The sequence below is a fragment of the Lithobates pipiens genome, unplaced genomic scaffold, assembly GCF_037356315.1.
Source record: "Lithobates pipiens isolate NorthernLeopardFrog02 unplaced genomic scaffold, aLitPip1_a1.2 Scaffold_27, whole genome shotgun sequence".
NCBI classification, from domain to species: domain Eukaryota; kingdom Metazoa; phylum Chordata; class Amphibia; order Anura; family Ranidae; genus Lithobates; species Lithobates pipiens.
In genome coordinates, this window is record NW_027507788.1 from 168,739,642 (window position 1) to 168,752,236 (window position 12,595).

The 12,595-nt window shown below is 43.2% G+C and overlaps 1 protein-coding gene across 3 annotated transcripts in view; it reads left to right on the forward strand.

Moving 5' to 3' along the window:
* The window catches only part of ZBTB44 (zinc finger and BTB domain containing 44), a 135,145-nt gene that overhangs the window by 46,945 nt on the left and 75,605 nt on the right, over nt 1–12,595 (forward strand). For 2 of the 3 annotated variants that reach the window (XM_077457875.1, XM_077457873.1), the window contains exon 2: nt 2,341–2,470. The exons of the other annotated variant lie outside the window; for it this stretch is intronic. In XM_077457875.1, coding sequence (XP_077314001.1) covers nt 2,460–2,470 — 11 coding nt within the window. In that variant the 5' untranslated portion in view covers nt 2,341–2,459. The remainder of the gene's footprint in view (nt 1–2,340; nt 2,471–12,595) is intronic. 3 annotated transcript variants of the gene reach the window in all.

The following is a 12,595-nucleotide window of genomic DNA, read 5'->3' on the forward strand; positions in this document are numbered from 1 at the left end:
TTTAATGTGATAACATTTTGTACCGCATAGGGCAATACAACAATAAAATTGTTTCACATTGGAAAATGAAGCCTTGTAAAATGCAACAGATGCCGACTAAAGTAAAATAACATTCTGTCGTTTAGAAGGCATTGTGTGTGTGTGTGCGCGCACGCGCTTCTGTTGACAAGAGTTGTAGATTTCTTAGACCTGGGGCTTTGGGATTCGTTTTACAAGCTTTGGCCAGATGGCTCCTGGGACTTGTCCAGGCCTGCCGTAATACATAAGGGAATCGGATCGGCAAGTCAGAAACCTTTTTTGGTTAGACTTTTAACACATGGGTGTTTTCTTCCCATATATTTGCCAGATGCCTAGATCATTCAGCAAGCATTTCCGAAGTGTTCTTGGAGTGCCAGAATTCTAAGATCTTTGTACCTTCCCATGGAGAAAATGTAGAAAGACGTTTTTACCACATTTCAGTGGGCACAGGTGGCACGCTAGTAATTTCCCATCTATGCTGCTTACATAAAGAACACAATTTTAAATATAATAACAGTTTTAGAAAAAGGTACGTGCAGAAAATGATAGGCTGAATAAATTATAGTGAAACAAGGGGAATGGTTAAAACCCCCTGTCAGGCTTTTGTTTTTGCCCTCTGTGTCCGATTTTGCTAGATTTCCATTTGCTTCCTCTCCTGTGCAGTCAACAGGGAATCTCTCCAAAGTGAGGGAAATGGCATTAAAATTGTCCCCAGAACAGGGGTCTATGTATTCCTGTTCTGGTGACCAACTGTAAAATTGTAGAGATTTCCAAACTTTCTGTCTCGGTGATAATGGCAACCAGGACAAATACATGGTTCTCCTCAGTGGGAATCTATAATCTGCAGTAAAAACCCGACAGTGGTTCTAACTCTTAGACCCCTTTCACAATATAGCGTGGTCGCGTTAGCGGTAAAGCACCGCTAATTTTGGCGGCACTGGGGGGCACCTTTAACCCTCGCTGGCGACCGAATAAAGGGTTAAAAGCGCTCGTGTTGCGGCTCTGGTGAAGTGCTTTGCAGGCAGTGCAGCCCATTCATTTTTGGGAGTGGTGTATACACTGCTCCCTAACCGTCTCACGGGTGCTGCTCGCAGGACTTTTCCGCAAGCGCGCTGCAACAGTGTGAAAGCACTCGGGCTCTCGCACTGGGATATCACAGGAGGCGTCTTTCAGACGCTATTTTACCGCTAAAATGCCTGAAAACCGGCTTCAGCTTTAATGGGGTCTTGTATATGACATCCAAAACCTTAAAAAAAAAGGTCTTGGCTTAGGCTGACGATACACCAGCGATTTTCTGGTAGCAATTACCCCCACATTTTTCTACAGGGATTTTGTTGCTAACAAAATCGTCTCTCTCTCTCTCTCTCTCTCCCCCTCTCTCCCTCTCCTTTCTATTCACCGAGAGAGCAAGAAACATGGGTGGGCTTCACAGTGACTTATCACTGTGGTAACCAATCAAAGGCTACAACAGCGATCAGGTGACACGGCATTGGGAGCTTTCAATGAGGCCCTGGTCTCTGCTGTGCACAGCGCGTTCTCCCATCACAAAGGGAGATACCCATATAGGGTCAATATACTATGCATTAAGATAAAAAGCCTTCTGTGTGCTGCAGCCCCCACCCCCCCGACACTTACCTGAGGTCCCCCTCTGTCCAGGGATGTCCATGAATGTCTCAGCCATCTGCAATTCTCCCTCTTGATTGGCTGAGACGCAGCAGTGGTGCCATTGGCTAGCTGACTGACAGCCAATCAGTGGAGAGAGGGGGCTGGCCCGGGTCGGTGGTCCGTGTCTGAATGGACACAGGGAGCTTTGACTCGGCTTGGGTGCCCCTGAGCAAGATGCTTGTTGTGGGGGCACTCAACGGGAGGGAGGGGCCAGGATCACAGAAGAGGGACCTGAGAAAAGAAGGCTATGGGTTGCTCTGTGCAAAACCACTGCAACAGAGCAGACAAGTATAACATGTTTGTTATTTTTATGGGGAAAAAACGAGACTTTACAAACACTTTAATGCTTTTCTGTGAATTGCTGCAGCAGCCGTTATGCTTGACTACAAATCACTGAAAAGCAGTTTTGTAGCAGAGCAAAACCCAACTCTGTAGAAAATTCCCAGAAAATCTAACAATTAAAACGCTAGCTGCAAATCGCCGCTAATAGCTGGCATTAGCGATCTAACCTCTGCAAAGAAAGAAAAGCAAAATCTTAGTGACGTAAATGTTCAAATTTTTTTTTTTTTTTTTTTTTTTAGACAGTTGTATATATTTTTTAAATACAAATTGATCTCCTTTTTCACTGGTATTTTCCATTTTCATCCTTCATTTCAGATCTTATCTCTGTAACACAGCAATCATCTTTCTAACGTCTGAAAATAAATGAATTGTGAGGAAAATCTGTATGGGTCCAGTATTCCAGACATGGTGTGAAATCGAACGCTCCCGTTAAGATGTCTTTGAGGTGGGAAGGCACAATTTGGTGTGGGTAGAAAATTACTGATTGAGGGTCAAGAATGTCTATAAATCCCTGTCCTCAGCATACCTTTTTTGAAGGGACAGATTTACCTGAGTAACACCGAGGGCAGGGAGATATGAAATGTCAGTTATGAGCCCCTTTTTATTGGTCTGGTTGTGCTGGGAACCTCGCTATTCTCCAGGGCAAAGCGGGGTTGTCTTGTTTCGTCAAGCACCTGTTTTTTATTTAACTTGGCATACGTATGGATGAGTGGTGTGCTTTGCAGCATATGTTGCTTCTGGCTATGTTGGAGCGTCTGTGTTGGTAATCCTCCCCCTTTGCGCCTCTGACTTGTGGAACACGATAACAAAAAAGCAAACTCTACTATTTTTAGACTTTGCCTTTTAATGTTTCACCTTATTTCAGTTAGACAAAAGTAGAGAGTGCATTTTTGATATGCTTGACTGGTGTATAAAAATCTTTTTTAGTCAACTTTTTCCATAAGGTTTCATTTTGTGCATGCAGGCTTATGAGGTTCTTCCATGTTCCCCATGAATGCAAGTAGACCAGGAGTCCACAACCTAAAGAACTTCTAGTAAAGTCTGTTAGTTATTATCCAGACTGTATTGTAGTGAGTTTAACGGACAAATTATGTTTGTAAATGTTAGCCTTTACATTATTCTTTGCATTTGGATCCACATACAGCAGGGCTCGACAAACCCCAGGCGCCAGGTCGCCAATGCGACCAGAAATCGCAAACTGGCACCTAAGCTGCCACCAGCCCACTCACTATTGATGCCCCAGACATGCAGCAGCATTAACACTGACTGCCGTCGTCCTCCCTCCTCCACACTCAGCGGCGCCGCGCTAAGTGTGTGAAACTGACAAGCAATGGAGAGAGGAGGATCTGTCAGATTTCAGCCTGATGTCGGGGTGGGCGGGACCCGGCAGCTATCAAACACCAGCCAATGGAATCTGGGTGGGCTGCTACGTGTATGTGGCCCCGCCTCTTTTCTTAAGCAGCCCAATCGTTGCCCGGTGTTTGATAGCTGCTGAGTTCCGCCCTACCCGGCCGGGTCCCGCCCACCCCGACATCAAGCTCAAATCTGACATATCCACCTCTGTTACTTGTCAGTTTCACACCCCGGCTGGGTACCGCCCATTCCGACATTAAGCTCAATTCTGACAGCTCCTCTGTTACATTTCAGTAACAGTGCTCCGTGTGAAACCTGCCAGCGCCAACCAGTGGCATCTGCCAGTGCCACAGCCAATCAGTGCCACCTGCCACCACCAATCAGTGCCACCTGCTAGTGCCAACCAGTGCCACGGCCAATCAATACCACCTGCCACCACCAACCAGTGCCACCTACCACCACCAACTAGTGCCACCGCCAATCAGTGCCACCTACCAGTTCCAAACCAGTGTCACCTGCCAATACCAACCAGTGTCACCTGCCAATGCCATCTGGCAGTTCCACGTGCCACCTGCCACTACCAATCAGTGCCACCTGCCAGTACCACCGCCAATCAGTGCCAACTAGTGCCACCGCCAACCAGTGCCACCTGCCAACACCAACCAGTGCCACCACCAATCAGTGCCATCTGCCAGTGACAACTAGTGCCACCACCAACCAGAGCCACCTGCCAGTTCCAAACCAGTGTCACCTGCCAGTTCCAAACCAGTGTCACCTGCCAGTTCCAAACCAGTGTCACCTGCCAGTTCCAAACCAGTGTCACCTGCCAGTTCCAAACCAGTGTCACCTGCCAATGCCAACCAGTGTCACCTGCCGGTGCCATCTGGCAGTTCCACGTGCCTGCCAGTGCCAGCCAGTTCCATCTGTTGCCAGCCTTACTCTTTCTGGTCAGCCCATAACCCTGATGTAACAGCGTTTCAATGGAGTTATTGATTGGGTGCTCCATTGTGAGTTAGGGATAGGGGGTGAAAATGAGTGGCCTTACCCCGGGAGCTGACGATCCATACCACTCTAAAAAAAAACACAAAAAAAACTGGCTCCTCAATTCAAAGCAAATTTGTCAACCCCTGACATACAGTATGTCAGAACATATTTTTTTACAAACTTGAAGACAGTTGTTGGTTCATCTCAGAGCTGACCTACATCAGTTAGCTGTTGTGACACACTACACTGTATTGCAGCTAATTGTGGTTCATAGATTAATGGAACCTAACCTCTATCTGAGCATCACAAACCAAAACGCTATTTGGTTCATTTTTAGTATTCCATCCATCCATGTCTTCATGCTTTGTTTTGTTAAATCACTTTGACACCCTCCCCCCCAGCATTTCTAGCTGCAGCCATCGTAAGGTCAGATGGTTCATGTACAGTGGCTTGAAAATGTAGTCCCACCCCTCGAAATTTTCCACATTTTGTCATGTTACAACCAAAACTGCAAATGTATTTTATTGGGATTTCATGTGATGGACCAACACAAAGTGGGACATAGTTGTGAAGTGGAAGAAAAATTGATGTTTTTCGAAGGTTTTACAAATATCTAAAAAATGTGGCATCGCCGTGCATTTGTATTCAGCCCCCTTTACTCTTGATACCCCTAACTAAAATCTAGTGGAACCAATTGCCTTCAGAAGTCACCTAATTAGTAAATGGAGTCCACCTGTGTGTAATTTAATCTCAGTATAAATACAGCAGCAGTTCTGTGAAGCCTTCAGAGGTTTGTTATAAAATCTTAGTGAATAAACAGCATCATGAAGGCCAAGGAACACACCAGACAGGTCAGGGATAAAGTTGTGGAGAAGTTTAGAGCAGGGTTAGGTTATATATAAAAAAAAAAAAAAAAAAGATATCCCAAGCTCATGGAGCACTGTTCAATCCATCATCTGAAAATGGAAAGCGTATAGCACAACTGCAAACCTACCAAGACATGGCCGTCCACCTAAACTGACAACCTGGGCAAGGAGAGCATTAATCAGATAAGCAGTCAAGAGACCCATGGTAACAATGGAAGAGCTGAAGAGATCCAAAGCTCAAGTGGGAAAATCTGTCCACAGGAGGAGAGTTAAGGGGCAGTTGGGGGAAAAAAAAACTCCCAACTGCTCCTAAACGTCCACCAGAAGCAGTTTACATGGGGCCTTAGTCGTGCACGCCACAGATCTGGCCTTTACAATTCATTTTTGGAAGAAAGCCATAAGAAGTCCTGTTTGCAGGTTGTGAGAAGCCATGTGGGGGACACAACAAACATGTGGAAGAAGGTGCTCTGGTCAGATGAGACCAAAATTGAACTTTTTGGCCTAAAGGCAAAACGCTACGTGTGGCGGAAAACTAACACTGCACATCACCCTGAAAATGCCATTCACATCGTGAAACATGGTGGTGGCAGCATCATGTTGTGGGGATGCTTTTCTTCAGCAGGGTCAGGGAAGGTGGTCAGAGTTGATGGGAAGATGGATGGAGCCAAATACAGGGATATCTTAGAAGAAAACCTGTTAGAATCTGCAAAAGACTTGAGACTGGGGCGGAGGATCATCTTTCCAGCAGGACAACGACACTAAACATACAGCCAGAGCTACAATGGAATTGTTTAGATCAAAGCATATTCATGTGTTAGAATGGCCCAGTAAAAGTCCAGACCTAAATCCGATTGAAAATCTGTGGCAAAACTTGAAAATTGCTGTTCAGGCCCCCTCCATCCAATGTGACAGAGCTTGAGCTATTTTGCAAAGAATGGGCAAAAATGTCACTCTTATAGATGTGCAACTCTGTTGGAGACATCCCCAAAAAGACTTGCAGCTATAAGTGCAGTGAAAGGCAGTTCTTCAAAGTATTGAATCAGGGGGGCTGAATACAAATGTACGCCACACTTTTTAGATATTTAAAAAAGAAAAATTTTAAAAACCTTTTGTCATTTTCCTTCCACTTCACAATTATGTGCCAATTTGTGTTGGTCTATAACTTAAAATGCCAAGAAAATACATTTACATTTTTGGTTGTAACATGCCAAAATTTGGAAAATTTCAAGGGGTATGAATACTTTTTCAAGGACTGTAGCAGCTGCTTCCTAAAATCTGTCCCTTGCTCAAGAATGCATATGTCCTTAGGTATGCATTTTACCTTAAAGTGATGCATTTTACCTTAAAGTGATTGTAAAGTCTTGTGTTTTTTTTTTTTTTTTCTCCCCCTCTAAAAAAAACAACGTTATATACTTACCGGCCCTATGAAGTAGTTATGCTGTGGTTTTGCACAGATCCTCCTCTTCTCGGGTCCCTCTTAGGCTCTCCTGGCCCCTCCCTTCTGTTGAGTGCCCCCACAGCAAACTTCTTGCTATGGGGGCACCCTAGCCTAGTCACAGCTCCCTGTGTCCATTCAGACACTATGGCCCTGTTCGGCCCCGCCCCCCTCCTGGTTTGCTGGCTGAGTTTGACAGCAGCGGGAGCCAAGGGCACAGCTGTTTTGTCTTAGCCAATCAGGAGGAGTGCCTGGACAGCCAAGGCACTGGTGGACATCGCTGGAGAGAGATGGGGCTCAGGTAAGTATTAGGGGGTGCTGGGGCCGCTGCTGCGTACAGAAGGTCTTTTTATCTTAATGCATAGAAGGAATTAAATAACTACAGTCTGCTCACATAATTTGTAATAAAAACATCTTTGTCATTCTGAAGCTTCCCTCCAACCACTTTGTGTGTGTATAGAGATATGTATGTGTGTGTATGTGTGTATGTATATATATGTATATATATATATATATATATATATATATATATATATATATATATATATTTTTTTTTTTTATAAATCTTTTTATTGATGATGTTATAGACATACACACATATTCAACTAGTAACACTTAAACAATAGAAACTTGACCCGCACTTGGGGTATATGGTTTTGTCAAAATAAAGTCCATCGAGAACAATACAGTGCGTGTCATCATTAGAGAGAGATGGTGTGGAACCCCTGGTCAAATAACATACCTGTCAGTGATGGTATCCTCACTACTGCTCATATCTGGACCCCGATAATTGGAAGGACTACTGATAAACATAACCAGCCCCGAGATGAAATAGGCGGTCCTTTCTGCTGGGCTCTAGGTCACGAGCAGGTCCTGTGTAATGAGGGGTTGTAGATCAGGAGAAACTACCTTCCACTCCCCTGCGGGAGATTATTTATGCCGTGGACGGCTCCGCCAATGATTTAGACCATACTTTCTGATATTTTTTGGGACAACCTCTATTGAAGTAAGTGTCTTTATAAAGGGCTAGGTTCTGATTCACCAACTGTTTCCAGAATGTGGTCGTGGGCGGGGTTGGTTTCTTCCAGTGGAGAGTGATGGCCTTTCTGGCATAAAATAGTAACAAACTCGCCATAGTACGTCCAGTGGGGGATGAATTGCTCAACCAGTCCCAACAGGCATATCGAGTTGTAGGGAGATTTTGCTGACCAAACGTATACAGGACAATACCTCCTCCCAAAATCCAACTATAACTTTGCATGTTATTTTTTATATATATATATATATATATTATGATACTGCAGAAATTTCTCCCTCCACTGAGTCTGGCTGTAATCATTTTTACTGTGGGCAGCTGAAGCTGCTGCTTGTTCACTTCCTGGATTTACACAGACACACATCTGCAGCTCTCATTGGCCCTCTTATGACTCATTACACCCCCCCCCCCCCCCCTTCCTGGCAAACTCTCACAAGAGAGAGCTGTGAATGATATCACAAGCCTAGGCTTTTTTCCAGATAAGAAACAGGAAGTGGGCTGTATAAGGTATTTTAAAGGCAGAAAAAAATGTTTTACTATCCAAAGTTAAAACAACAAGGGCAGAAGATGGAAAGATGAAAAAATGACAGATGGTCTGCTTTAAGATTAAAAAAAGCCTTCTGACTTTACAACCACTTTAATACATTCCTTGCATTTCAAGTGATTGTAAAAGATCACCTTGTAAAACAACCCATTTAGTTTAAATATATACAATATGTTGGACAGTTTCTAGAGACAGTTTAACACATCCATATCCCGAGTAAACATGGAAAAAAAGAGCACACCACTCCCTCTATAAGATGGTGGGATTTTTAAGGATGTGTTTAAAAATGGTCACCGAGGTAAGCACAACAACAAAATGTTGTTCATAAAATTAAATTGTATTACAAAAATTAGCAAGTATAAAAATGACAATAATGACATTTGGTCACAAGGTAAATTAATGATCAATACAACAGTAACATTTGGTCATGAGTATTAGACCATAAATCGATACTCAATACACAGGATAGGGCAGATGCTTGTATATGCAGAACGCGTTTCGCATGCTTATCTACTTCTTCAAGGCAGCTTGTCATGTATCTATAACAGGGATATGCAATTAGCAGACCTCCAGCTGTTGCAGAACTACAAATCCCATGAGGCGTAGCAAGACTGACGGCCACAAGCATGGCTCCCAGAGGCAGAGGCATGATGGGACTTGTAGTTTTGCAACAGCTGGAGGTCCGCTAATTGCATATCCCTGATCTATAACATTGTGTAGATTATAAAAAGATACTATTTTATAACAATTAATTTTATTCACATTTTATAAAGAATTGTACAATAAGTATGAGTGCTCAGTTGCTCACCAAACTTGTGGTATTAATACCTCAGCGATCGCAGCACCAAGAGAGAGCGGAGATGACACACCCCACAATAATAGGGTGGTGAAGCCAGATTCACCAGCCTGGTCTGATGAACGTTGGACCGTATATAAAGCTTGGTATAGGAAGGCCAGTGATCACCTAGGAATGCCAAACAGAGCGCAGGCGCAACATACCCAATAGATGTGAAAAGTGGATGGATGCCAAGGAGAAGAAAGCCTCCTCGTCCACCAGGGGCACCTGAGCATCCAAACAATAACCTTTACAGCAGGGAGGATCAAAACTGTTCTCAATGATTAACCATACGACCGCAACATACCAACCATCAAGTCAATAGTGCGCAATTTGACATTTCTCAATTAAAAAAAAAACACAAAATGATAATAGAAACAAAAAGCATTAAAAGTATTATGAATTGGGTATGTAAGGAATGTTATTGAAACATGCAATCGCCATGGTGTTACGGCATAAATTTAGAGGAGTAGTGCCTGGTCCCAAAAAAATTAGGAAGATATTAACTGGGCGGCACAGTGGGTTAGTGGGTAGCACTCTCGCCTAGCAGTAAAAAGGGTCGCTGGTTCGAATCCCAGCCAAGACACTACCTGCCTGGAGTTTGCATGTTCTCCCTCTGCGGGTTTCCTCCAGGTACTCCGATTTCCTCCCACACTTCAAAAACATGCTGGTAGGCTAATTGGCTTTTGTCTAATTTGGCCCTATGAATGTGAGTTAGGGACCTAGACAATGTGTATGTAAAGTGCTGTATAAATTGACAGCGCTATATAAGTACCTTTTTTAATAACTATTACAAGAAGGGTTTAAAGGAAAGTGCTGTATTTGGACTGGGCGGACTAGTTGCTCTTTGATTATACATGCATTTGGCTTCTTGTTGGAGGATTTTTTATCAAAATCGCCTCCCCTTTCCATTACAGGAATTACTTCAAGTGCAAAAAAATTTAATGAATGCAGCGTCATAGCTGTGATTGAGGCCTACATGTTTACAAATAGGTGTGTATAATGGATCAGCATCAAGATAATATAGATGATCCTTTATACGTCTCGCAAATGTGCGTTTTGATCTTTCCAATATAAAATGCACCACAGGTACAGGTATACTACACCGGTAGTACGACAATGGTAGTTTCGCTTAGGCCCTAGGTATCAATGCCACACGTTTGGTGAGCACGCATACTAATTTGTAAAAGTCTTTACAAATGTGTATAAAATAAATTTGTTATTGGTATTAATGGTATCTTTTTATAATCTCTGCAATGTTATAGATGCATGCTGAGCTGCCTTGAAGAAGCAGATAAGTCTGCGAAACGCATTCTGCATATACAAGCATCTGCCCTATCCTGTGTATTGAGTATCGATTTATGGTCTAATACTCATGACCAAATGTTACTGTTGTATTGATCATTGGTTTACCTTGCGACCAAATGTCATTGTCATTTTTATACTTGCTAATTTTTGTAATACATTTAATTCCATGAATAACATTTTGTTGTGCTTAGCTCGGTGACAGTTTTTAACACATCCTTAAAAATCCCACCACCTTACGAGGGAGTGGTGTGCTCTCCCTATTTTTTTTTTTTTCCATTTAGTTTAACCACTTGCTGTCAGCAGGCAGTCATATGACAGCTTCGACTTTGCGGTGGTATATCTGAATGATGCCTGAGGCTACAGGCATCATTCAGATAGCAGCATTTTCAGCCAGCGATTCCCTATACCATAAGAATGATCATAGCGGCAGTTCCACCGCTTGATCGTTCTTACAGGCGGCAAAGGGGACGTTGCCCTCTGGTGCTTCTACCGACTCCCAGCAGTGATCGGCGAATCAGAGATAGGATCCGCCGACCCCAAATGTCCACCATAGAGATTTTCTATAATCGTCGGAGGCCGGGCGTGGTGTTAGGACGTCATGCCCGGCCTCTGCATTCAAGAAAACTGTGCCACCTCGGCTGGGAAGCCAGGATCCCATTTTTTTTTTTTTTTAAGAGGTGAAAAGTAGGGTCTTATTGGCCCCATATCTCACTATAAAGAGGTCCTGTCATGTCCTATTTCTATTACAAGGGATGTTTACATTCCTTGTAATAGGAATAAAAGTGATAATTTTTATTTTGACACTTTAAAAAAAAAAAAAAAGTAAAATTTAACAATAAAAAAAAAAAAAATGTATTCTCTAGGGTGTCTGTTAAAAAAAAAATATATAATGTTTGGGGGTTCTATGTAATTTCATAGCAAAAAACGTATGATTTTTACATGTAGGAGCGAAATGTCAGAATTGGCCTGAATTGGCCTGGATGCGAAGTGGTTAAAATAGAAATGAAAGGCAAAACATTTTTGTATCGATCTAGAATTTTTTAACCACTTAAGCCCCGGACCAATTTGCAGCCAAAGGACCAAGCCCCTTTTTGCGATTCGGCACTGCATTGCTTTAACTGACAATTGTGCGGTCGTGGGATGTGGCTCCCAAACAAAATTGACATCCTTTTTTTTCCCCCCCACAAATAGAGCTTTCTTTTGGTGGTATTTGATCACCTCTGCGGTTTTTATTTTTTGCGCTATAAACAAAAATAGAGCGTCAATTTTGAAAAAAATGCAATATTTACTTTTTGCTATAATAAATATCCCCAAAAAATATATAAAAAAAATTTTTTCCCCTCAGTTTAGGCTGATACGTATTCTTCTACATATTTGTGGTAAAAAATTGCAAGTAACGATTATTGATTGGTTTACACAAAAGTTATAGCGTTTACCCATGGCTGGGCATTTAAAAAGCAACGTACCGGTACTTGCTTGTGCCCAGCCGTGCCGTTCTGCCGATTGTATATGTGCAGGAGGCGGTCCTTAAGTGGTTAATAAGTGATCACATTCCCTTCGTTCTCAGCTATGTAAGGGCTAGGGGAGGAGAAGCAGCAGTGTTCTGAGCTTCCCGGCGTTTGGCTGTGTAGCAGGAGCCAGTCAGGACAAGTCTGATCATTGGAGGTGCCTACACTGAGTTCCCAGCATAGCTAGAGAACTGACCACACTGTGTTCTCCTCAGTGTAGTCCGTTATTAATAGGAAGGCAGAGTGACTGGAAGAATATCCAGGTATTTCACATAAAGGAAGCAATATAACGAGAACAGGATACTCTCTCGTACAAGTACATGGTACAGCAGTCGCATATCAGGAATATGAAGTGTTGAGGTAACAAACGCTTTAAGGTAATGTTTAGGCATCAGTATCCTGCTCTCACCCCCACTTTTACTTACCTGAGCCCTCATTCAATGCAGTGCTGTTTACGTCTGCAGCTCTTCTTTACCCTCACTTCCTGCTCTTGCAGACTGCAGAGGAAGCGGGAGCCATTGGTCAGCTGTCAGTCAAAGCCAATGACAAGGGGGCAGGGTTGATTCCCTCTATCTGTCTGTTGACACAGATGGCGAGGCTTTGGAGGGAGCCTGCACATAGCTGCTTTCTGTGGAGGCCCAAGAAGAGAGAGAGGTTCGGGGCCACTCTGTGCAATCCAGTTGCACTAAACAAGTATAGGC